The 27,207-nt window shown below is 37.4% G+C and overlaps 2 protein-coding genes across 5 annotated transcripts in view; one reads left to right on the top strand and one right to left on the bottom strand.

The window, feature by feature from the left end:
* Nucleotides 1–424: 424 nt before the first annotated feature.
* EFCAB7 (EF-hand calcium binding domain 7) lies at nt 425–21,989 on the bottom strand. Of its 3 annotated transcripts, none has more exons than XM_084527660.1 (14): nt 21,766–21,989; nt 19,361–19,548; nt 16,538–16,749; nt 16,015–16,101; nt 15,270–15,465; nt 14,479–14,603; nt 10,950–11,091; nt 10,376–10,485; nt 9,280–9,437; nt 8,961–9,094; nt 6,602–6,750; nt 4,438–4,647; nt 2,036–2,143; nt 425–1,193 (listed from the first exon to the last, which is right to left on the bottom strand). In XM_084527660.1, exons 2-14 carry the CDS (start codon nt 19,545–19,547, stop codon nt 1,119–1,121), a joined length of 1,893 nt encoding a protein of 630 aa, XP_084383786.1. In that variant the 5' UTR covers nt 19,548; nt 21,766–21,989; the 3' UTR covers nt 425–1,118. The 3 variants fall into 3 exon arrangements, with proteins under 3 accessions (XP_084383786.1, XP_084383787.1, XP_084383788.1); XM_084527661.1 differs by having other exon boundaries at nt 21,770–21,989; XM_084527662.1 differs by lacking the exon at nt 21,766–21,989 and adding an exon at nt 20,122–20,194.
* Nucleotides 21,990–22,000: 11 nt separating this feature from the next.
* ITGB3BP (integrin subunit beta 3 binding protein) overlaps nt 22,001–27,207 on the top strand; it is a 28,059-nt gene continuing 22,852 nt past the window's right edge. The window contains exons 1-2 of one of the 2 annotated variants that reach the window (XM_084527664.1): nt 22,001–22,129; nt 25,723–25,765. In XM_084527664.1, coding sequence (XP_084383790.1) covers nt 22,125–22,129; nt 25,723–25,765 — 48 coding nt within the window. In that variant the 5' untranslated portion in view covers nt 22,001–22,124. Of the gene's footprint in view, nt 22,130–24,581; nt 24,686–25,722; nt 25,766–27,207 lie in introns of those variants that run through there. The other variant, XM_084527663.1, reaches the window with a different exon arrangement.

The following is a 27,207-nucleotide window of genomic DNA, read 5'->3' as shown; positions in this document are numbered from 1 at the left end:
AAATCACAGCCAGCCTCGAGCAGCGCTCTCTTTTTGTAACTGACATTTACTTTCCCAGTGTACGATTACAGCAGAGGAACACCAGAGTGCAGGAGTCACTGGCAGATAAATATAGCTTTTCTGGACTTCTTGCTGCCCTTGCAGATGAGGTCACATACATTTAATGGCTATTTTAAACTCAAGCACTTTTTAAGCATCCAGTGACCAGGGTCATCATTTTTTACATTAACAGACATTTAAAGGAACTAAAAAAACATAACAGCCCAGATACTTTTAGTACCTCAAAGTTGTTTTTCATTTCTATTGCAGCCTATATTAGTGGACTTTAGCCTCCTTATTTCAGCTACCTTTGAAATAATTAATTGCAGTTAACAGTCAGGAGCACAAAATAAAATTGCCCTCCTCAATGAATGTTATTTCCTTATCACATGTGAAAAGCCAGACTTTATTTTATATAAAAGAATATAAAAACAGTTGGTAATCGTTTAGAACAAGAGTAAGGTAAGTATTATTAGGTTACAAAAATAAAATAAAATAATATAAAAAAGGGAAAAATCAAATCCTTTACCAGATGATTAAAGAACCCCACCCCTTTATATTTCTCACATAAAAATCACAGGAGTGTTGAATTAGGAATCCATCAGACCGATTTAACAAAAGTTTCTTCTCAGTGAAGCAGCTCCAGCATGTGGAGCTACCTTACATATTACAGAAAATAAGGGCATACTTGGGGAAACTAGCCCTTATAAAGCACAATTATGTTACAACTGTCAGCTATATTACTGAACAGTACTCACTTTTATTGTCTCTCAACGTTTTCATGCCAATGTATTTCATTAGGCAGTATGTCAATATCCTACTCTGTCAAAGGATTTTACATACTTACAGTTATTCTGTCCCTATGCTATTGCTATTCATGTTTCTTAAAAGCCATTAGCAAAAGTGGGATACCAGAAATAAGTACTTATGTGATTCATTGGCTTTAACAAATGAAGCTGTGAGAAGCAGCCAGCTTTGGAGAAGGACAAGACTAGAAATGGTCCAGCAGAAGGAGCCAAAAAAAAAAAATCGTGGCTTAGTTTGAACACTGCCAAGAAACAGCTCTCTAACCAGAATGTTTAACGTAAAAGGGAATGTACACAATTGTAAAGCCATTCTTCCTGCTCGTTCAGCGGCATCACATGCTGAGAAACCTGTATACAAGAGAGAAAACATAGGTGAAATGGATGTTTATTGAAGATTTGTGTGTATGATACCTAAAATATTATAGAAGCAAAATTAAGTGCTTCAGAACTTATATCACAAACATTAAATGACAAACATTCAGCATCTCTAAAGAGAGCTTAGTATTTAATTTAATGACAGCAAAAAATCCACAAGGGATGCTGAGCCTACAATTTGTGCTGAATGAAGCAGAAATTAAAATTAATAAAACAACTTACAGGAGCAGGCTATAGATATCTAAATTGTCAGTAGCAATATTAAAATAGGCCCATACCCTGCCAGTGTCTTGAGACTGATTAAGGTGGATCTGAATGCATCCACACTAGAAAGCTGTGAAATAGAAAATTGTTTGGATGCCTCTTCTTTGAAAGGGAGAGGGCGTACTTTTAGAATAATTAAAACTATATTTTCTTCATAAATGAATAAAGAAAAATTTCACCATATTTTTGCCTCTGACTAGCACATGCTTGGTGTGCTTCTCAAAGCCGTCTATATACCTAAATATAAATTGGTTAAGTAAAAAAAAATACAGCCTCAGAAAAATAATATTAAAAAAGTATCAGTAAGTGGCACGTGTGCCTGTTTCAGTTCAATGCATGTATGAAAAACTGAACAGCTACATAGAGCAATCTGCACTGGGAAACATGGATACATCAAACACGCGTGCAGCTCTGCAATATCAAGAGCTGTATCTGATCTGTACTGGTGATGAAGACAGACTTCTCCACTTGCAAAAGGAAACTGTAAGGATGTCCCATGATTTTTTGCTTTTTGCTCAGATTTTGAATTGGCTAAACTAGAAAAATCTTACCGTCATGGATTTTGGTGCCACTTCCACAGCAAAAACGGTAAGTCCCCTGTTACTTAGGCAGTTCTTACTCTGCTCATTGTTGACATGAATTATCACTTTGTTTTCAGACTGCAAGTGAAAAAAAAAAAAAAAATGAAGAAGCCCATTAGCCTTAAAGGTTAAGTGGCTGCTCTTTATGTAACAATCACACATTGCTCTTACTTCCACAATGATGCTATTTTTACAGGATAGGAGGACTTTCAGGATGCTGACGGCTATTCTCTCTGAAGAGTAAAAATTTCAAATGTACCTCAGCATCATCAGAGCCCAGACCCATTCTCAAAAGCCACTTAAGACTGATTGAATTAACTTCAGCACTTTTGAAGGTGCAACTTGGGAACACAATTAAGTGAGACAACGATTTGCCATACGGTGTTACAGATGCTAAAACTTTACATAGTTTCAAAAGATGACTGGACAAATTCTTACAAAAATAATAAATAAATACAAAAAATAATAATAAAAAAATGTGGAGGGTTTTTAAGCACAAAGAACACATTTCTGTCTCAAGTAGTCCTTGAGTTGCACATCACTAGTGGCTAGGACTGTGATCTGGAGAAGTGTCGCTAGATTTGCCCAGATTTTGTACTTGCAATATCCCCTGCAGGACATTTTTTGAGGCAGGGCACTGACTTACAATAATCTTTATGTGATATGGTATAGCCATTCTGCTTTTCAAAAATCCTATCCCTCCAGCAAAACACCACTTCCTCAGGAGCTCATATTATATGTTCTTAAATTCTCACCAACCATGTAGGCATTCAGTGGAGACGAGGCTCCTAACAACTGACGTTAAATGCTCAACGTAAGGAGTAGGAGCACCCTTCCTATTTCGCTTTCTTTCATAAATAAATGACCACTTGGACTGCCCCAAATCAAAGACACACCAGACACAGGTATTTGTAAGAGATTCTTGTCAGGATGTGACCCATCACAATCTGCTGCTCATGGTTTTTTCCAAACTCTTCCTTGAGAAAAGCAGCTAACCTTAACAGAGATTTTTAAAAAATATCTCGACTTAATTAATAAAGTACAGCCACTGAAAGAACAGACACTCTTACTAAAGGTGTGCAAATGCTTCCCGGAAGGATCCAATATATAAAACTGAAAGCTGAGGTGATGGAAAATTCTTTAACCACCAGTTTACCCCAGGCAATATGCAGACTCATGGCCTAAGGACATGCTACTACACCCTGTATAGTACATTTTCTTAATTTAATTACAGAATAACAAAGACACAATTATTTCCATGGAAATCACCAGCACAATAACTGAGGGCATGATCAGACTGCTTACACTGTGGAAAACTTAGAAGAAGGCAGATGCATGAAACTTCATTTTTATTATTTATTTCCAGATGTTTACAATACAAAAAGTCTCCAGCCAGCAAATTCTCTGATGAGATTTGCTTCAATGCAGAGCAGAGCTATTTATGAAATGGTGTAAATGGTAACGGTCAGTGATTTTAACCAGACAGCATCCAGTTTCCTCAGCAGAGAGCTTGTCTCCTTCTCTGACATATCCCCAAACATATAAATAACTCCAGTATATCTACCCTAAAGGGCGAAGTGCACATCTAAACCTGTGGTTCCAGAGAGCCTCAGCATTCAGTCCTAATATTAGTCCACCAAACCACACCCTTTTGCGTGTCTGCCCAATTAAAAATACACTTCTTTCTGTGAACTTTTAAGGCTTAAAGCATTGCAAATTTAGCATCTTACTGGCATTTATTTACTCAAATAAAAATGGCATTTATTTACTCAAGGTTCCTGTTCTAATGAAATTAAGAATGAATGGAACATCCACTAGGATCTATGCAAAAAGGTTTAAAATCTCTGCATCTCACCAGCCACTTTTGCCTGGATTTATATTTGTTAGCACAGATTAATAGTGAAGTAGACCTGTAAGACTAGAAAATTAAAAATTCTTTCACAATATGCCTCTGAAACACAATCAGTGCAAATCACTTTCCCATAAACACTGAAAATATAAATGCTGTAGTCTTTGCTCTTTCTATAATTCTATTCCCTGTTCTTAGTAGTATTTGTGTTCTATTATAAATCCGTCTCCAATAATCATCAAAATATTGAAAAACTGAAATTTGAAGACAAATACTCTGCACTGCTACTAGAGCTTCATTACCATAAACTGTCCTTTCCAAAAACATTGGAACTTTTAAGACTTTTGAACTGAGTCATATCTCAAAAAGAAATTTGTATCAAGCACATAGTTATTTTTTAAATGAACTAGATATAGTAACTTGCTATCGGAAAATGTAATTTTCAGAAATGAAGCACAGAGGGAAGAAGAGCAACAATCATGGAAATTAACACAAAGTACCTTACAGAAGTATCATGCCATACCTTATTTTCAATGACAGAAGTGATTCGTGTGCCCATTCTGTAGGTATAGACAATTATGTTTTCACAGCCATCCATTACTTTGGCATCTCCTTTATTAACAACAGACTTGCAAATAGCCCTGTTGAGTTGCCAGCTGCCTGCCTCTAGATATATGGCTTTAACTCTGGGTTTGCATTTTTCTGCATAGATGTCAATGACAAAGGGGCATGCCTGCAGTGGAGTAAAAAAGAGTTTTATCATTAATTTACTCTCAGTTTTTCCCTTCAGATTTTCATCCATAGCTCGTAAGTATTTGCATATATGCTCTGAAGAGAAATTATCCAAACATAAGTGTGTCACTGAATAGTAAAATTTCAAAACCTGAAGCTGTGGTGATCTTTTAAATGGATCATAAGGTAAAGACAGATGAATGTTCTTCATGCCAGTTACAGTACAGTTAATAAACACGCAGTTTGGTGCCTTCCACTCTAACATAACCAACCCTTCCTCAATTAGCAAAATATATAGGAATTAAGATGACATATGAACGTCAGTGTCCAAAATACAACTGTCTGCTTTACCTGTCACACTGTTGCTATTTGTGCCATTTCACACAGATTTAAAATATCTGCAATGCTGCATTAAGCACTCTGCTCTTACCATATCTTGGCTAAGAACAGTATGCGTAACAAACAGGAGTTTGAATTTTCCTAGACTAAGTAATAGCAGCTTGGTTTCTTTCAAAAAGCTGTTGAACCCACTAGGATTTTTCAGTACTGTCTTGGACTTGTTAGGCTCTATGTTCCTGAAATAACAGATACTAAGTCTTCAAAAATCCAGGAATTAAGAGGTTAAATTACAGACAGAAGTTAAGTAGATACACATTTTTAAATGAAAAACTAAAGCATTCAGAAAGCTATGTATTCCTTTAGAAAGCAAAAACTATAGCCATAAACCACAGTTAATAATAAGGACAATATATCTACAAGATATATCTAACTTGATAAAAACCTCCTCAAAAAATCTTCTTTCTTAGAGGATAGCTCCCTCTTATGGGTTAAATGCAGAAAGACAGTTTTGTACTTGCAATGTTGATCATACTTGCAGGAAAAAGAGAAAGTGCTACCTGTTACATAATCATTCACCATGATGTCTGGATTTTCACTGAAGCCAGCTTTTCTTGGAGGGAAAAATGAATTATGAAATTATCTACATATTTAATGTTTTTAATGAATTTTTCATATTTTTTTTCCCTCTTCATTCAAAACATCTTATTTCTTTAGTAAGAACTATTAATGCCAACACTGATAGTGCTTAAAAAAAAAAACACTGATAAGCACACAGAAAAAATAAAGAAATAATACCTGGTTCATTAAGTAAATGGTTTGCAACCCAAAGCCCTTTCATTAAAATTTTATGTTAAACATGTTCAGACACTGTTGTGAAAGGCAACAGTGAGCCACGTCTGAAAATTTTTAACTTAATCATGTTAAAAACAAACTTATCCTCTTCAACACAACACACTCCAATACTTTCTAAATCCATTCTAGTCACCTTGTTCTCCATCTGATGTTTCTGTATTAATTTCCAAGTTACTATAAGCAGTAACAAGTTGTTTGCATTACAGTAACATTTCTGTTATATTGTGACAGAATATTCAGGCTGGATATCAGGAAAAGGTTCTTCACTGAGAGGGTGGGAGTTGGACTTGATCATTGTGGGTCCCTTCCAACTCAGATATTCTATGATCCTATGACTGTTTGCTTATTTTGCTGGCCCAAGCCATAACAGAACTATTTTACATAGAGCAAGTCCTGCATTTTGTAGGTTTGCTGACAGGTCACAGTTCTGCCAGGTCACTGTCTTCTTATTACTGCTCACCAACAAGGTACGTGGATTCTTTCAACAGGTATAACCTGTTGAAGATTCCTTCCTGTACAATCCACAAAATGCTGACTTTCTCTAAGACAGAAGGTGAATTCTCTATTTCAACAATACTAGGGTTATCCTAAGAAACAGAATGAATATTTACTGAAAGTCTTAGCGTAAACCCTGTATTAGCAGTGCTTGCACTGAATCACTGAACTACTGAAATCAATTTATGATGGAAATAAACAATCCTGCAATTAAACACGTGCAGCAGGTTGTATGTGAAGCAATTACTTTTGCTATACAGCTATCATACCTCTGTCATTTCTAATGCTTTATTGTAGCCCAGCGACAATAAAGTGACCCAAAGGTCACTCGGATCCCCTTCACGGTCATTGGCTTCCATGAGATTCAGATCCAAAAATCCTTGTCTTGTTAGTTCATTCTTCTTCATATCAAAATTCTCTGTTCAAAAAGAAACAGAAGGTAACACTTCAATGTCTGATCTCTCTGCAAACACCCTTTGTCTTTCCAAAGCCAAACTCCTACTTAATGTTAATGAGGTCTCCAAGAGGGAGCCATCTTGCAGCCTCAGGCTGTCCAAACATGATTTGGGAAAGAATGCCCTAGATAAGACGCATGGTTTTTGTAGAGCTTCGCTGCGGGTTTTAGATAACGACAAGAAACAGCTGGCCCCTTGTATTACCTAAGAGAGGGTGAGGTTTTGAAACAGAAATAATTCTTATCGTTTTATTTATTTATTTGCCAGCAGTACCTGTTGTGGCTGAGATTTGCAGAATAGGGTATATCAGGAATGGAAAATGAAAGTCTGGTGGGGCCAGCACCCTTAGCGCTTGAGGTCCTTGATATAGAAATGATTTACTTAGTTCTTAAAAAGCAATAAAATGCCAGTAATCCTAACAGCCCTCTCTTGATAGAATATGGTAGATTGACCACTCTAATGTCAGCAAACACATAATTGAAATGTCCTTGTGTCAAGGATTTTTAAAAATGGTTTTCTCATCTTCATAACAATGCTAAATCTTTACTATATATTATTAAAAAGGGATTACCAATTTAATAAATCTATCTAAGGGTACAGATGCTGTAATAAATGGCTTGAACTTTGGTGTCAAGATTTATGATATTCGTCTGAACCCTTCAACTGATTAATGACCTGGTAATGCATTCACCATATTCTCTTCTTTCCCCTCTTTCACTCTTCACACACCCACACCCCCCTCCTACTCACATTAAGACTAGTTCACAAATGCGTAACACTGACAAAGCAACCAAGTGGGGAATAACATGGAAAGGGATGAAAGAGAAACTGATTTATAGAAAAGTATTTTTGTATGATCTTTCCATAATTTGGGAAAAAACTCCAATATCTTTGAGTGATTTGGGGAGAAACAGTTGGCAGAACTTGCCAGATCTCAGGTATTTTGGCCCAAATTAATCCATGTGTCATAGGCTACAAAGCAGTTGTCTCTAACAGATGCTATGGGCAGGTATGTGATGTGCCACACTGGCATTTCAGACATAGGTTGCAGAAAAAGTGTATTTTACACAGAAACTTCTAGATTTCGTACAATGCCTTAGAAATTTCCAGTTTGTCCAGTCACTTCAGCTAAACTGTCAATGCTTTGAAACCACTGCTTCCACACACTGTGTTACCAGGGCAGCCTACGGTCACTGGTGGTTATATTTTCCTAGCCCTGTTATGAGGTGAATATGTCAATTCTAAGGCCTTTGCGATGCCACAGAATTCCTTTTTTCTCAAAATTGACATTTGTGGCCCAGTGCTGCTCCTGCAAGCTGGCAGGATGTCCAGTAACATCGACGAGATGTATCTGCAGACAGAAAACAAAGTACAGCTGGAAGAAGCTCAGCTATCTGTCAGCTTCCCCATCTCACTCATGGAAGCCTCAGAAATCTCCCAGCACTCATATAGCACACCATGGACAAACTGACACACCATATATGAACCTTTGAAAGACAGATTTCCAATGAAAAAACTGCTTATATCTGAAAAAAAGTATAGTTGAAATAGGTGTTTTCTAATGTCTAATTTTCTAAGCAACCATAATAAGCTCTAGATGCCTTTGTAAGCATCTTACATGATTAAATGTCCCTCTCAACACCTTGTGAGATATGAAAGCAATATCAGCTTAAACTACAGAAAGGAAATTGAATCAATAAATACCTGTTACAGCCCAATTCTCTATATGATCTGTGATTAGAAAACCTGTGCTTTTTGGCAGTCACAACATCTTTAACTTACAGAACTTTGCAATTAGCAATGGGAAGAATTTTCTTAATAGGTCAGTGGCACACAAACCAGAACAAAGCAGAACAAAGGACAGGAGATTGGAAAAGGAAGAAAAAAAAAAGGATGGGGGGGGGGGGGGGGGAAGAGAACAGTATCATAAAATGGTAAAGAATTTCTTCCTAATATCTAACCTAAAGCTACCCTTTTTTAGTGTAAAACCATTACTCCTTGTCCTATCACTACACTCCCAGACAGAGACTCCCTCTCCTGTTCTTAATATAGGCTACAAAATACTTAGTCCTTCCACACTATATACCACTTTACACATAGTAGGGTGCTACAGACAGGTTGCAAGTAGATTTATAGCCCTAATTAGTTGTATCAAGTGCAGCAACAAACTTACCTTTACATACAGCCCACGCTTCCTCATCACATTTCTCACCACTAGTTCTCAGCTCAAAGAAATTGTATTCCTCCAAACTCAGGAGGCCGTTTCCATCCAAATCAATTGTTTCAAATATATCCAATAAAGCTGCTCTGAAAGACGAAAAAGGCAGAACTATTTCCAAATACTTAATTTTTTTCTACTGTTTCATAATATTGTTGATAGCTATTCAGTTTACAACAGTATTTTAGTAACGTACAGCTACTAAAAAGCTAGATGTTATTTACAGTGCATACTTCTGTAGCAGTTACTATGCCTATTTGAGAAAATGACTCACCGGCACTCTTTGGTAAGAGCTAGTTCACTGTCTTCACCTCTATATACCAGTTTTGCTTCTCCAGTAATCTGTGTTTTCACCTTCTTCAGCCTACAGCCCGTTGTGAATGGGAGTAGCCAGTAAAATCCTGATGCAAGCTCCCCTTTCCATCCAGACATCTGCTCTTAAAAAGAAATCTAAGTTACTTCTCAAATGATACCTTCCTTTATTACAAGTGATAGTCAAACAAAAGTGATTAATTACTTGAAAGCACTGGTAATGCTGGATTCTTTCCTAAAAAAAATGTCTACAGTAAGATGCCGTGTGATGTCATTTTGAAGACCCAAAACTAGTGAATCTCCTAGTTGCAATAAAAGTTAGGAGATTTTTGGGACGAGAAAGGAGAGGAGAGCAACTGTTACCATAAATGTCTAATAGCAGTCCTATCATTTTTCAGATCTGTAACTCTTTACAAATCTTAAACTTCAAAACAAAAGCAGTCAGAAACAGGCTGACAAAACCCACTGAGTTTTTCATTTCCTCCCTGATTTATCAGGTTTGTTCAAACTAGCAACTCACTATGTAAAAATTCACAAGCAACTTGGGGTTTAAGAAGCAAGTTGAATACTTTCTGAGTACCAGTTGCTTCTCCTCCCTTCTTCCTGCTATAGTGTAAGAATGTTCTATGCACCGTGAAGTTTAAGATCTTATATATTTCAAGCAGAAAGAACTTAAAAGGGAATTGTAACAAATATTACCTTTGGTTTTGCATTTATATGAACACAACTGAGCTTCCACAGTTATACGGATAACCAGTAATTTGGCCACACTTGCCAACACACTACTTCCCCTACATGAACTTCATTAAAATTCCAAACACGTGGCTTTCAATTCACCCCATCCAAAGGTAATAACTTAGACGGTATTACATAATACCTTGTGTAAATTCTGTCCATTTTGAAAATGAACAAGCACAGAACAACATTTCTTCTCTCTTTTTTAGCCTGATTAAGTATAGTTTTGAATTCCTTGCCAACATATGAGCACTCCCATGCAGCAAAAACAGATACATTGAAGATATAAAAAATAAAATAGGAATATAACAGAAACACCTAACCTCTTTGTTTTGTTGCTCAGTAAAGCTCACAAGCTGTAGATTTTCTTGGGTTTCATTTTCCTTCAGAACATACAAAGCTGTATCCACTGATAACCAATGACAAGATTTTCCTAAAAGAAAAACATCCCCAAAACAAATGCTTTACATTAAAAAAAAAAAAAAAAAAAAAAAAAAGTTTTGCTTTGTTTTGTATTGGAATTCCAAAATTAATATTTCTATTGTATTTACAGCATTGATCCCTGTTAATGTAATAATATAAAAAATCTATTATATAGTTCAATGTTTTCTACAATTAGTAGAACATTACTACTTATTAGGTCTTTTTATACTAAGGTTTCTTGATCCCAGATATTTGCAATTAAGGATTTTAGGAAACTTACATCATATTCTCTTCTGAAGTTCTATAAAATATTTTTTTTTATTTTAAAAATATTGCAAAATTTTCATAAATTTTGCAATAATTGCAATATATCACAAAATACTGTGAGAGATAGAAGGAAAGTTGTATCAGCAGGAGGAAAGAAAATATTTTTTTAGAGAGGAAATTGCTCTGAAGAGATACAAATACATTTACCTTCTACCTGACGAAGGTTTAAAGGCTTGATAGTAATACACACCGTAGACCTATGAGGTATGTGCAACCTGTATTTGTGACTAATGATTTCACCATCTTCTTCTAAGTAGAAGCATCCTCTGGATTGTGCACATTGCCATTCCTGGAAATCAAACAAACACAAGGGTTGCCTTGATCTTTTATCAAAATAAAGACTCCTTTTCTGAAACATATTGATTTGATAATTTAATGAATGCTGCATAAAATTCACCACAAGGTGTAGCACTGTTCTTCTGCTCTTTTTTAAAATGAATTTTCTCGCATAGTCCTTTTCATAGTCAGGTTTTGTGTATCAGTTAGTAACATTGCTTTGCTTATGAAAATGCTTAAAAAAAAAAAAAAAAATGTACAGATTACCCCAAAGCCCTAATGGTTGAAATTAAATTTGAATTGCCATGAAGAACCAAACTGTATTCATGAAATCGTCTAGTTGTGTGGTTTATCACTGAAACACTGCAATTTTGTTACTTTACTTCCATCAGACCAATCAAGCAAAAAACAAAACAAAACAAAAACCAACAAACAAGCAAGCAAAAAAAAAAAGCTGATTAGCCGAACAATGAGGACTTATTGCTCAGATGAGTGCCAAACAGAAGTACTCGTAAAAAGAAGTGATTCTTCTTGACTTCTGTTAAAGCCATTGGACAGCCACGTGCAGAAGATAGCAGCGTTTGTGAATAGTACAGTTCCTAGAGAAGCCATCATTTTGCTAAAATGTTAAAACAGCTACAAGCTTCAAAACTTTAAAAAAAAAAAAAAAAAAACAACAACAAAAAAAAACAGTAAGTCACTATTTTCAAATTCATATATCATTTAGCAAAAGAAAAATAAAGTCCTTATAGACATGTTGTATGCCTCAAAGAAAGGAAGACATCCTTGATTTTACTTCCCTGGCCTTGACTAAGTCTGTTATTTCTAGTTATTTTCCTAGCAATGAGAGATCAAGTTTCTGAGCACAGCCTAGCAGAAGAACATGGTGTAATCTCAGCAGAGAGCTCTGTCCAGGTGGCTGTACTTATCTATGCAGTGTTCAGTAGAAGAGACAAATTAACCCAGATTTCAGAAGTGAGCTTGTAAAAAGTGGGGGTCTGCAGAAAGTCTGCACGCAACTCCCCGTAAGGAGACTGACTCCTACCTAACTCAATTTAAGGCCAAACGGTCTTCAGAGTGCCATGTCTCATTTCACAGCTCTAAAAGTTAGTCCTCACTGCAAGGCATTCACAGCTGGTGGTACTTTGCAGGCACATTATATTTCTCCACTCCGAACTCTACATTTCTTAAGAATATTTATATATTCTTATATACACACACATTTCTTAAGAATATAAATTACTCATTACTTAAATTAATTACTCATAAATTTAAGAACCTTCAGCCCTGGCCCAGAGTTTTGCCACCAAATTCTACAGAAATTCTGTCGAAACAGTTAAGTAAGAGTTTGACAATGTGTTAGAAACCAAACATTAAACTGTTATCCTTGCAGAGAGCATAAGGTGGTGCTATATTCTCTAAATTATCCATGTCAAACTAGTAACAGGGATGTAAATGTAGGGAGCTAAATGATGATTGTGTGTTGGACTGGATGATTGTGTGTTGGACTGGATGATCTTTGAAGTTCTCTTCAACCTGAATTATTCTAACCTATTTTCTTTCAGGGAAAAAAATATATATATATAAGGGACGTACGAAATGGTGTGAGAGAAGAGGAGAGCTATGAACATATTCATGGGTTTTGAAGTGTTTAAGTGTAGATGTTCACCATGTTTTGACTTTCACTGTAATCTTCTGCCAGAGAAATGAAATTGGAATCAGTCCAACTTCACAATGGCAATCATGAAATGGTTTGGGTTGGAAGAAACCTTAAAGATCATCTAATTCTAACCCTGCTGCCATGGGCATTGACACCTTCCATTAGTCCAGGTTGCTCAAAGCACCATCCAGCCTAGCCTTAAACACTTCCAGGGATGGGGCATCCACACAATGTTTACTTCTTGTCCCCAAAAGACACATGAACTGCAGAAAAAAAATTACTTTTTCTACATACTTTTATACTGTGGTCTCAAGGTGCACATTTTTAACACATCTTAGAAGTTTCCTGTTAATGTTTTAAATTTCTACAGCTGTTCTTACTTAACTTGCAGAATAAATATATTTTCTACATATAAGATAAAAAAGAAGAATCTGGGGGCTCTAGGTTCCAATCTGTAGCTCAAATGACTTATTGTGTATAATAAGTTCATTGATTTTGACAGAGCTTGTGTTGGATCCTTAATAGTTAGGGTGAACATATTTAGCAGTTCAATTTAAACTTATTCATGTTTATTGATTGATTTAATTTTTATATGATGCTTGTCAATAGTATTCAATATCCGCAGCTGCTTTTTTTCAAGGCAGTTCTTACTGGCTTGTACAAAGCAAGAGGGATCCAATATTGGGAAACTGTGCAATGGTTTTATATACTACATATCATGTTTGAACAAGGTGAAATTGCAGGTTAAATTGCATGGAGGTCCAGATACCTAAACAGACTGCAAAAAATTCCTTTGAGATTATGTTTTTAAATTTTAATATAGAACAAATGTCACTGTATGGCAATGCCGAAGATATAAAGGACTTCAGAGTTCAATAACAAATACAGAGTTGTTATTTGAAACAAAAATGTAACTCATGAGAACAATCAGTTCAGTTTTCTAGCAGCAGTTATACTATGTGGTCATAACCATTTTTTTCCTTTTATACAGAGGTCTCAAGGTGCACATTTTTAATGTATCCTAGCAGTTTCCAGTTAATGTTTTATATTTCTACAGCTATTATTTTCTGTTGAAAGAAAACTAGTAAAGGTTCAGTCGAGAAAGGGAAAACAAAGGAAAAAGATCAATATTAACACTCTACAAATATTGACTTAGCAAAGTGACTTTGTTGTCTTTCTCCCACAGGAATTATATTGAATGAGTGATTTATTTAAAAGAAAATACTGATAGAACATATTAGTCTAACTAAAAATCAGTATTTTCAAGCTACAGCATATATTTACAAATTAATGCCCAGCAAACTGAATATGCTCAGAGATCTGTTATTTATTTCCAATTACCTTTCATATAAAGGTTTATGATACACAATCTTTCAGACTACTTAAGCATTTAAAGTTCTCACCAACCTAATAAATTATTCAATTTTAAATTTCTCAAAAAGTCATTAAACGTTTTATCCAACAGTGGTTTCATTTATAAAAAACACACTTTGTTCTATTAAACCTTCACACCTGAAAAATTATTTTCAATAATTAGGTGTCAGCAAAACCAACAGTATATAAAAATGTTAGTAATAACACATATCAGGAAACCTCTTGATAGTTTATAGCTGCCCTTGACAAACTGTTAATAAAACATAAGCTAAAAATCAGAGAAAAACAGTTTCTTATTTAAAATGCAGTAACATATGTGCCTAGAGGAAAACAGAATAATCTCAATAGGACTAGCTTACATGATACCTTTATTGTGTGTGGCTCAATTAGCTTTGTGTTTCTGTTGCTACTGGCATCCATGCTGATAGTGGAAGAAACGGATGCTTTGCAACCTTGAGCTGATAAGGGTCTTGAAGGAGTTCTGCTGTCACCTATAAACAGATATTTAGTTATTATTGCATGATTGTATCCCACCTCTACTGCTATTTGTCATAAAACCTTACACAGACAGAAAAAAAACTGGGTAACAAGAACTTCAATCTGATAAACTGACTTCCCTTACAATAATTTAACACAATCATTCATTAACCAAACGTGTTTACTTCCCTGACTGTGCATCCCAGGTGAATGGGCATACAAATGGAGAACCTTGGAATCCAAATCTGCCTGAAGGACAAGAAATTGTTACCACGGGATTCCATTTACCTTGGAATCAAGGTAAATCTATCCTAAGTGGATAAGTTTAACCTGCTTCAAATGCACAGTTGCCCAAAGCAATTACTTCCAGGCCTTTACTTTCTGGTTCCTTATGTTCGAGCAACTTTGCTAGTACAGTTGTTGATTTAGCTACGTACATTCAGTTCGCACTGCTGTTTTGTCATCTGTGCTGTTCCTTAGTATTTCTTAGAATTGAAGTAACTTAAACAGTATAGACTCCATATAAAAAGTAACTGTGGACATTTAGCCACAGTAGAAATGAATGTTAGTTGACAACAGCCTCACTAATCTGAGAAAAATTAGAGCAAATACTCAACTGCTCATTGACCCAGAAAACGATCTCTAAAACAATGAAAGCTCCTGTTACGAAAAATAAATACCTTTTATTGGTGCTAGTTTGTGATCAGTCTTCCTGGAGATTTTTGGTGATGGTTTCAATACTGGCAGCGTGATCCCATCAGTGGAAGTTTCACCTTCACTTCCAAACTGCTGACGCTTCAATCGACCATCAATTTCCAGTTTCTCTAGTGCAGTCTTGCAGCACTGCTCACTGGTTGCCATATATAAGTCACAGAACTTGGGACAAAGAAAGGTAATCTGGTAAGCAAAACATTCTTTCTCAGTTTTAAGAATTAAGATGTAACATTAGTAACCAAATGTCAGTCATTGCATAGAGATGCTGTCAGAGTAATCGATAAGATGCTGCATCTTGAAAATTAGATGCTCAACATATACATGTTGTACATATTGTCCCCCTGTACAAAGAATTGTGAAATATTACACACACACAACAATCCTCATAAATTAGCTAAGTTTGCTTTCAATTCTCATCTTTATTCTTCCATTCCTTTAACCTGTATTTTCAGCCATGCTGTTAGGCTTTGCACTTTTAGCCTCTGCATAATGCATGAGGTTCACTTGCAGCAAGGAAAATGGCCAGGGCACTACCCTGCCAGAAAAAACAAGGGAAATAGAAATACATACCAGAAGACATAACCATGTTCCAGAACATAGGGAGATGGTGGGCTGGGGTAAGGTCATCACTGGACCAACACATGTACTGCATTTGATAATACCATTACTTCCCATAACATCAAGAACACATGACATCACTGTTTGCCATACCTTCTTGTAGTCGAGTTTGCCACTGCAGTTAAAATCGGCTAGGTTAGTTATAGCACTCACTTCATCCAAAGTCATTTTTTCACCTTTCTGCAATTAAAAACAAAAAAACCTCAGGTTTGGATTCTAGTGAATGCTGTAGGTGATCTATTGATCAATCAGGTAGGTGATTTGCACTATCTGAACCAAGGGAGAGACACATACATGTGCTTCCCCTTCTGCTGCTCCTTTGCTGTACAGATAGGGCTTCAGCAAAGTATGAGAAAGTATTATAAACATCCTTCTGCCAGTTTCCATCATCAAGGAGCAACTGCTGAAATGGACAGACAGGTTATCAACTGAAAGACTATATGGAATGGAAGAAAGATCATAGATGGCCACAGAAAATAAGACCCAAAACTGAAGAGAAAACAGAACTAAACACTTCAGTTATTGATCCTTTTGATCAGGAATAGTTTTACTATCCGATTTCCAAAATCTCTACTAAGGGCTACAAATAGATAATTAAGTTTCAACTGATACTTACTGTTGTAAGAATTTTATAAAGTTCATCGTGTAAAATATATCCAGTGTTATCTGTGTCTATTTTCCTAAATGCCTCAAGCAATTCAGTTTTTGTGGCTGGTGTTTCTTCTTTTAAAATACTACAAAAATCATCAAAATTCAGTGTAGTTGTTTGTGAAGTCCAGTATTTATTAACTGTCTTCTGAGATGGATTTCTTCCAGCCTGTTGAAGTACTGAACAATAAAACACAATATTAAGTATATACTCCAGCTGTCAGTAGAGAAGTTACCTCAAAACATCCTTTAATCACTTCCCATGTTCAGATTTTTTTTTTTATTATTTTTTAAGCACCATCAATCCAAGGGAAAACTGGCTCTAAAAGACAGTTTTGTTTATAATCTCAATCCTGCGTTCTACTGATACAGACCGACGGAGACCTTCCCTGGCCTTCAGTTCTGTGGTTAGTACCAGGCAGCTCAGAGCAGCCTGAGGGGCAGCTGAGCACATTGGCTGCAGGCAGTGCCTGTTTCTAGGCCTGCATTCTACATAATCCCTCACAACGTATGATCCAGCACAGAGATGACACATCCATGCTGTTGAGAACTACTTTCTTCTACAGAAAAAGGAATAAACCAGACAGCAGTCTTCTAATAACAAAAAAACATCACAAGAATCATTATTTTGCTTAAAGCTTACATCTTTACCCATGTTAACCTTGGGCACACAGCAATTGTAGCACACTGTTCACTTACATTTAACAGAGTACCCTTCAAATTTGCTGTATTTTTATATAACCTGAGAGATCAGCACTTGCTACACACTATGCCTCCCGAGTTTGTAGTTTTGAAAGTTCAGTTAGACTGAGCTTTTTATTTATACTTCTTTACAGACTGATTCTGGTAAATACCCTAAGTAACATTACAACACAGGAAATGAAACTACTACCTGTAAAGCAAAACTCCTACAAGTAAAATTCTGCAGGGCCGATCTCTAAGTGGATGATGCACAGCTTAGATTACTAGCCAAACAGCTGCTTCAAAAGTAGAACCACTCATGATAATTGCCAGAATTTTAGTTGCAACATAAGTTTATAACAACTGTCAGTAGTTACACGTTTTAAAAGAAGCAGATTCTTTTATATCTCTGAAAAGACTGGGAGCCTGAGTTACTACTTGCTCTTTCTGAGTTGACCTTGAAACCAAAATGCCCAAACACCTGGTACGTCAAAGTGCCATACGGATAGAGATGAAAGCAAACCATATAAGAAAGAGATGACACGTGTTCACACCACTCCTATTTTAAAATCCAGATTATCCAAAACTATCATTAGGATGTTATAAAAGCACTTTTATTGCAGCCCAGAAAGCCTGGACAACACTAAGTCATAAGTCATAAGGTGGCTTATGTGGAGGCCTCATGTACTTTAGGCACAGATGATGCAGCAGTTAGTGAGAAATGTTTCCTCACATATGCAGAAAAAAAAAAAAAAACATGGTCACTAGAATTATGATCCAACTAAATGATTTGATAACACAGCATGGTTTTGTCTTCAGTCATTGCTTGTTTTTCCTTACAAAGTATTGCAATGCCACAATACACATACCTCTTACTGGCATCATAATCAACGAGGAGGACTTTAGAAAGCAACCTGCAGTATCAACAATCCCAAGCATATTATGAGCTGTACCTCGAAACCCGTAAGATCAAAATAAAAACGATGACTTTTTAAATGACACATTTGGGGTCTTTTCATCTAACTGAAGGTTTATGTCTCATACTTTCTTTGTCAACTCTGTGGGCTAGAAACATTTCTTTTCAATAAAGTAAGCTATGATTTTCACATAACTGCAAAACTCCAGGTAGAAAATAGGACTGAAAGACACTTCATGGGTTCTCTAACACAATCCCATGCCACTACATACAACACAAATAATCCTTTTCATGAAAGGACAAAGATATAATACAGATGAGAAAAAAAAAATCATTTGATCTATGGAAACATTTTAACTCATGGGCAATTTTAATAAGAGTAAGAATCCTTAGGAAATGCCAATGTCTGAAATAATCCATTTGGTCACAAAAATTTGGCATAGTAAAGGCAGCATTTTCACATAGTACTCAAAGTAGCTTAAAACTGATCTGTGAGACTACCTTTAGGGATGGTAAATTATCATATCCACACCTCTGACAAAACCTCTCCTATGAGTCTGCAAAGCTTTGTGTCACTCAATGCCAGTTACCATTGTGATTTTCTGTGATGATGGGGGTAATTGTCCACTAGAAACTGAACTGAGGTCAACTCACTTCATCATGTGTCAGGGAAAGGCAACTATTGCAGAAATGTCACAGTCCAACAGCAGAACCTGTGCCCACCTCATGTAAGCAACAATGCTGCTATTGAATTTGGCGGTGTTAAACAACTCACTTAGGTCCCCTGTAAGCTGTCAGCTGGTATTGACTTTTGCCCCTTCACAGTGGTGATTTAGAGCTGAGAAGCTCTGTATACTATTCCCAGTTCCATGAGCCATCCAACACCTAGCAACAAAGATTAAGGATTTGAGGAAAATGAAAAGCATTGAGGAATGGTAGTTTCTATAAACTTTGAAAAATCAGTGCGTGACACGTTTTACAACAGGTAAGTGATGGACATGTCTTCAAAGATACAGAAACCAAAGCTTGAAATCTGAACCCTAGCTCAAACTACTGTAAATCCCTTAAAGTAAGTACCGAGTTTATGCACTGGGACACTCTCAGTGCTGAATTACTGGCTGCTGTTAGTAAACTACCCATGGCAATCACCACACACAACAGTTATGGGGGGAAAAAAAAAAATCAAATCATTACCTAAACGGAGTTGTTCTTTTGATTTAATATTTTCTAAACTGCTTTTTAAAACAGTTAGATAAGCTGCTCGGCAGTTCTTGTAGAAGATTGCTTCCTCTGCTTGCTGGGACTTCTTTGCTTGAGGACTTTCTGAGTGTGTGACTTTCTGATCACAGAGGGACGCATTATTCTCAGGACTGCTGGCCATTCTGTAAAGAACACAATCACAGTTAGAATTTGTTACTCTTTTGCCTGTTTGATAAGTCTTCTTTGTCCTCGGTTGCATGGATTAGCACAAATTATCCTAACATCTAGACTCAATGCTTCCCATTTTCTAAATGAGATACTTATCTACATTTGTAGGTAAATGCCATGAGATCTGCAAACAAAAATAGCTTGAGTTATTGAGCTACTCATTATGCACAATTTATTCGTTATTGACAGTAAAAGGTTTTCTTTTATGGCATTTTATTTTCATTTCAGACATTTGACACCACAGTGATTACAAGTTAATGTTATTTGAAAGCATAATAGCAAATTTTCAAGTTATCATATCTGATGCAAACCATTTCTATCCGTGTTTAGAAACAAATCAGTAGGACTTGTCCTTATAACGTATTTCCAATAGAACTTCCACTCTTGCCATGCTAGCTACATTCTCCTAATGACAGAAACAATGGAAAAAATTGTACAGAAGTGCACTTGTTGGCTCTGATGAACTCACCGCTATTTTGCATGATTTGTCACCATGGGAAAATGAACAAAAATACTATATAGCATACCTACGATTGTTTTGCTCCCAGCACCACTCTTGCTGTTGCTTACTGGTCACCAGCAGCAGCAAAAATTGAGTGGTTTGGGGGAAAAAAATGCCAATTTAAGCATGGCAACATGTTGTGGGAGGAACAGACTAATTTAAAAAGCTTTTTTACCAAATAGCAATAACAAAGTAAGTACCATATCCATTCTTGATAGTATTCAAGAGCTCTGTGGCTGCATGATCACTACTGACTTGGTCATGGGGGACTCCTAATTACACTTGTTGGTGTTAGCAGCAGAATAAAACTCCCCTTTGCCCTCCAGAGAAAACAGCAGGTGAGCGTGTTTATGTTGGACTGTATTCGTCAGCATTCCCTCTATCACCTAAAAGTTGACTTTCCTCTTCTGAACTAGCTGAAAAACTGGATAGTTTTATACAGCTTCAGCAGAGACACCATGTAACGTCATAAACACCATAAAACATTCAGTGTTTAAAAAGTGACACAATTATTAAATTGATTACATGCTTTTTTTCTTGTGCCACCCCATATCAGAAGGGGCTTTTGTTTTCTGTTTTTACAGTTATAAATCCTTAAAAAGAATGGCCAATAGTAGAACTGGTCAAAATTTTAACCCATCAAGCATGAAGTTAAATGCTTAATCCTACTTTTAAGACTTATTTATTTCTGTTCCTTATGTAAGTCTGAAGTTAAGCACGTACAAAACTGCCTTAGGACTTTTAAGTATAAGAACGCTACCAATATAATTGTAGAATAATTTTTGACAAATCATTATTTTAAGTGATTCAAAGCAGTAACCAGCATCGTTTGCTCACTAATGGCCGGTAAACTTTAAGAGCAGCTTTCTGCTTCCACCAAAGGTGATCAGGGTTTTTAGACCACCACAGAGGGACACTAAATTGTGCTGTACTGTTGGTCTAACAGCCTCTCATATTATTTTACCCGATGTTGACTTCAGAAAATATATTCTGGTATAATAAATTGAATATCTCAAGTTCAGCAACAAGACAACAGCATCGCGGGGTCCCCTTCAGGACTCATTGGATCCTTACTTGGGAGGCCTAAATCACTCTCACCTCCTTGAGTTATATAGGTCTTTTACACTTGGGAAAGAAAGATAATAATCACTTATCATGGATGAAGTACCCTATTTATAATACACAGACCGCCTGCCTGACACTTTAATATTACACCGGCATTAGAAGGACCCCACAGGGACGCCGCGATACAGTCTGGTTCCTGCAAACGGGTGTCACTATAATTAAGCACCAGCGGTACACACGCACACACACCACGCAAGTAGGTTAAAGTCAAGGAGGAAAAGAAGAAGAAATGTTAATTTTCCAGCAACTTGTTTATAAAATGTGCGCCCTCGCGTGCACCCCTCGGGCTCCCCGCTACAAGCCAAGGGTCTGTGGCTGCAGCTCTGACGGGAAGAGGCGCCACAAACTGCTCGGAGCTCCAGGAGAGAGGTTTGGGGCCGGCAGGACACGGCCCAGAGCGGAAAAAAAAAAGAAGTTTTGGACAAAAACCAGAGCGAGGCGCTGCTCGGCGGCAAAACAGCGCTGCGGGATCGCACCCCTCAGGTCCCAAGACACAAAAACCCGTGGCAGGACCTCGGAGTCCCCTCCTCGGCGAGGCACCTACCGACCTCCTGGGCTGGCTGCGGGGGCAGCTCCCGGGGCTCCCCTCACCACACGAGCTCCGTCCCGGTGGCCTCAGAGGGCTCTGCTCAGCCCCAAGCCGCTCAGCCCGCTGAGGGGCCGGGTAGCGCCCGCCCTCCCCGAGACCCCCAGCGGGGCGAAGCTCCGCGCTCGTCCCCGGGCCCCGAGCACCTCCCGGCCGCTTGAGGGACCGGGGGCTCCCCGCCCCGACCACCGCCCCCGTCCCGCCCCCCAGGGCCGCCCACCGCCCTCCCGGCTCCGTTTCCAGCCGGCGGCGTTTGGCCGCTGCACGGCGAGGCTCGGGCGGGAGAGCTGCGTGAGGCGGCGGCTGGAGGCGCCCTCATGTCGTAGGTAGCGGGAGCCTTAAGGGGAGGGGGGGGGGGCTCGGTTTTCTCCTCCTCCTGACGGGGCAACTCGGGCAGGGGAGCTTGGTTCTCCTCGTGTGGGGTTGGAGGGGTGGCAGGAGCCCTGTGGTGGGGTTATGGGGTCGTGCTGGATCCAGCAGCCGGGCTGTGTGCTGCTGGGGGAGCTCCTGCTTGCTGTGGGGAGGGCGCGGGGCTGGCTGGGCTGTCTTTCCGCGGGGCTGTGTCTCTTCGAGTTGGCTCTGTCAGGAATAAATCCTGTCCGTTTCGTGATTCTGGCCCTGTTTTGTGGAGTTTTGGCCTTCTGAAGAACAACTAGGGGGGAGAAAAAGTGCAGGGTGTTGCTGATTTCCACCCCGGTAAGGTGAGGCCGTGAGGCGCCAGCACGCCGCCTGCGTGTGGGTTTGGGGTGCTGTCCCGCTTCACAGCTCCTTACAGCTTCAAAGTTAACTTTTGTTAAATCTAGCACAGGCTCCAGCTTCTGCCACCTTTTCTGTGGACTGCTGGAAGTTAAAGTAATCGTAGAATGGTCACACAGAGAAATTGATCAGTACACAAGCTTTGATTTCTGGTGTTTAAGTCTGTTTAACTACCAACATGGATAATGATTGTGCTTTTCTTCTGCTTTTCCAATTAACAGTACAGTTTTGTTGGCAGGTTTTAAAGATGGAGCAATACAGAAATAGCATAGAGGTGCTTTATTTTTTCCCACAGTCAAAGCAGAAACTTACGAGCAAGCTAAATGAAATGGCCTCAAAGTGGGCTACAATAATCCCCAGAGTATTTTTAATGAAAGAATATAGTCATAATATAGTTTTTTGTATCCTAATCTGTCTGTGACTGCTATCATTACATTCATTCATAAACAGATTATGATGGAAAGAAAGAGAAGGATATGTGGAGTTAAAAAGAAAATAAGAAATCCATTTCTTTACAGAAAATTAAACTGCATACCTAGACTCACAGTTAACGTCAGATTAGTGGTTTCACCAAAACAATATGTGAGTGAGCAAAAATCTCTGAATATTAGTGAGGAACTGACACCATGGCCTAGAATGGTAGGTTAGCAATACGCTATAGCAGTAATATGCAGTTCTTACACCTGATAGATCGTTGTACATGATAGATAGTTGTACACCCTGCAAGTAATCCTTGCAGGGTGTACAACTAGCTATAAATGTGTTGTCATACTCTGCGTAGTTCAGAAAATACAATAAGCCTTGTTAGGGAATTTTGAGCCAATTCAAGAGTAGGAAACTCAGATAAATAAGTTGTTGTAAACTGTAATCACATCTGCATGACCTTTCTGCCTCTTCTTCACACTGGCTAAAAAAAAGGTAAACCAAACTAAAGTTGGTGCTCTTCCTCCATGGTGTTTCCTAAAATGGGAATTTTGGGGAATTTTGTTTGCACTTAGATGTGAACATCAAAAGATGTTCATCTTTTGAAAAATCTGAGAACAAAGGCTTTGGCTGACTGGGTCTCCAAAACTCACCCAGACATCTAACGTGTTTCAGTGGTCCTAGCCAAGGAGTGCGTTTAGACTAAGAGCAGAGATGTTAACTTGTTTGGGCTGAACAGCAAATGCCCAGAGATTTTTGCATTCTCTTGTTATAGAATCAGAAAGACAATTGCTAAAAAGAAGACGACAAGCAAAAAAGGCTGCTGGGTAGGACAGAATCTGACTGGGACGAGCAAGGCTAAGCTGACCTCCTGAAGCCAAACGTGTACCCATACAGCTTCTTCTAGTGTAAAAGTGCTTGTCTGGAGTGAGGCTGCTTCTTCAGCACCAGGGCTCAGGGTGTTTGCTGGGGTTTTGCAGGCCAGCAGAGGGCAATTCGGGCTGTCTACAACTCTATTGCCATACACAATATTTGACAGACTTTAAATAACATGGTCTTGACCAATCCACAACTTTTTCTGTACGAAATTTTCTAAATGTTTATAATTTAGTGCATTTTTCATGCAGTTTCTCATTTATCTTTATCCTACAGCTATGTTCAGTCCAGATTCTCCTTTACTTTGGCTCACAGCATCTTTTGAAGTCCATCATAAAAACTTCCATCATCACAGGCCTTAGTATAACATGCAAATGCATTGGCCCCTAGAGCACCCTTTCGGAGTAGATATATTAATAAATATAATGTTTCCCTGCTGCCACTGGGGTGGAAGATGTAATGGAGTCTGCATTCCTTAAGCAATATGGATTGTTATTTAAAAAGGAAATACATTGTAAAGAATTCCATCAAACCAGTACAGCTTTGACTGCCCTTTGGCAAGAATTTCAGTCACTTTTTTTTTAATTTAAATGTTACATGTTTACTTGGCTTTTTTTTTTTTTTGAGATAGAATACTTCTTTCTTTCTTTTTTTTCTTTTTTTTTTTTTTGTGTAATGGAGATGATTGTAAACCAGTATTCGCTAAAAACCTTTACCAGAGTTACATTTCAAAGATGTGTTTTCCATGTTCCAATTTTTACAACTCTTTTAATGCAGGTTTGGAGCAGTACCGTAAATTAGAAGAGGATGTGTTTGGAATAAGGTCATCTTAATTCCTTACAAGACAAAACATTCTTTTCTGAGATGAAAATTGCGCTAAATTCTTGAAATATGATGTATTTTCCAAATCTTGTTTAATTTGATACAGTATATATGTTTCTTGGGGATTGTTCATATAAAGATTTTAGGTTTTTTTTCTTCATTGTTTTATATAATGCTTTAAACTGTTGTTAAGATTTAAGAATGTACTTTAAAAGTTTCAGTTGTCTCTGGGAAAAATAGTCTTAATTTATGTTGACCTTTCTTTCCTTTGAGCTTTTAGTCTGCATTCAATAAAATTTTGATGACTGCTCTTTAGAAGACAGCTGTACGATATAAAGTATTATAAATATTCAGCTTTCCTCTTCTAGCGTTGCCATTAACAGCTGGGCATCCAGTTCAGCAGAGCAGATTTTGCAGAGAGAGCTTGGCATGTTCCTGAATCAGTATAGTGAAGAAGACTAGAAAATAGTTTCTTATGGTTTGGGGACCTGTAAAGACATAGAGCATCTGTTCCCCAGTTAAGTCATAGTCTGGTAGCACTGAATCATGTTAAGAGCTAAAATGATGGGAAGAACTACTTTTTTCACCTTGGCTGTACCTGTGCTTTAAGTGCCTGATGCGTTATTTCTACTAATGGAAAAATAATTTCAACCCTTGCTCGGAAGGTAGGTAAATAATAATGCTTTTGCATTTTTTCATTGTTTATAGTCCTTTAGAAAGAGACAAATGAACATTTTGTGTTCTGAGCAATTTCACTTAAGTGTCTTAATTTTTATCTCTGGTATAAAATGGAGAATTGGATTTTTCTGCGCAAACACTTTATCCTTCTAAACAAGCCGTGTTTTTGTTGCACAGTATTTTAATCAGTTAATGTATTTGTTTTAGATGAGATTAGTTTTTCTTGTGCGGTATAAAAAAAAAAAAAAGCAAAACATATGAAAAAGAAAAATGTCTTTACAATTACAGATTATAAACCTTACTACTAGAAATCTTTGTGTTTAGATGACCATAAAATTTGTCCGTATTTTTATCTTGCAGAGCTAAGAGATCACTGAAGTTGGATGGTGTTAAAAAATATAATGTAAGTATTTTTGGTTTCTGGAATGATTTAGGATACGTGTGTGTTTACATGCACATATATCTGTATATAAACATGGCATTTCATTAGTTATGCTTATGTTACAGATTGGTTGCTGTCCAGAAAAAAATCTCAGGAAGGCACAAAATTACTGATGGAAATATTAGTATAAAATCTGTTGTGTTCTATTTGTCACAGAACTGCCTGGCTTTAAGTAATGTATAACTGAATGAATCATTTGAAAATAATGGGTGAAATATGCATATTTTTATTGCCTTCCCTATTTACTCAAGAGCTGAACGAGTTAAGATCCTTGGTGAAATCATTTATTAGAAATTAGCTCCGTTATCCTGGAAGCAAATGTTCTGCCATGTAATTGTACATGTAACAATATGGAATTATGATAATGCTGTAATCTGCATATTATAAACTGCAAAATTGAAATGAAAACATTAAAGGCATTTTCATGACAAGGATATAATTACCTCCCTCAGCAAATCTGGCATAATGAAACAATAAAGTACTAACACTGCAATAAATTTCACCACAGTTATCACAATAAAAATAAAATTGTACTGTTGCTATTATTTTTTGTAAATGCAGCTATAGTATACTCCCAGTACCAGCATGTCATGACATATGTCAGTTTATTATCTGCTTCTACCAACAGTGGGTGTTGCTGCAGACACCAATGCAGAGAAGCTTGTGAGGATAGCAGTATTTAAAGGAAGGAAAATTTTGGAAAAGTGTATAAAGAGGAAATAGCTGGTCAGTAAATGAGCTCCCAATAAATCTCCACGTCTGTGTCCTTTTGAAGAGCTTCGTTTATATGCAGCACGTACTTGGAAGTCTCGCTGGTAGTTTGCAAAATAGAAATGTGCAATTCTAAAAATTTGCTAGATTTTTTCTTTCTTTAAAGAAAGATGGCAAAATACTGCAATGGCACTAAAAAAAATCATTAGCAATTTAATTAGCAGCTTAGTGTACCATTACCCAACTTGTTCTGCTCAGAATGCAGCTGTGACTGTAATTTTGCATCTGTTTCTTGGGTTGTAGTAACGTTTTTGTAGATGAGTGGTCCAGCTGAAATTACACACAATTCTTTTTATGCCTTAAAGCTATTCCTTCCCTGCCTCCCTCCCCGCAAGATAAAAAGGAAGAGTTGCTTGGTGGTTACCTGCGTTCAGGAAACCTTCTTCAGCATAAAGCTTAACAAAAGCCCATCTGAATGATGAAAACTTTTATTGGAATCTCAGTAATAATGTGGGCTTACACTATGATTTTTAATTCATACAATGCCTCTAACAGGTACGTAATGATGATTTAAAGTGTGCTGTGATTAAATAACAGTATTGAAGGTAGAAAGGAATGTAAGGTAATAAACACACAAGGTTTATGTGAAGTATCTCTCTTAGTTCTGCCCCTTCCATTGCCATTTCTTCAGA

The sequence above is a fragment of the Aythya ferina genome (genome assembly GCF_964211825.1).
Source record: "Aythya ferina genome assembly, chromosome: 8".
Classification (NCBI taxonomy): domain Eukaryota; kingdom Metazoa; phylum Chordata; class Aves; order Anseriformes; family Anatidae; genus Aythya; species Aythya ferina.
Note: the sequence above shows the minus strand (reverse complement) of the source record. Positions and strands in the feature narration are given on the sequence as shown.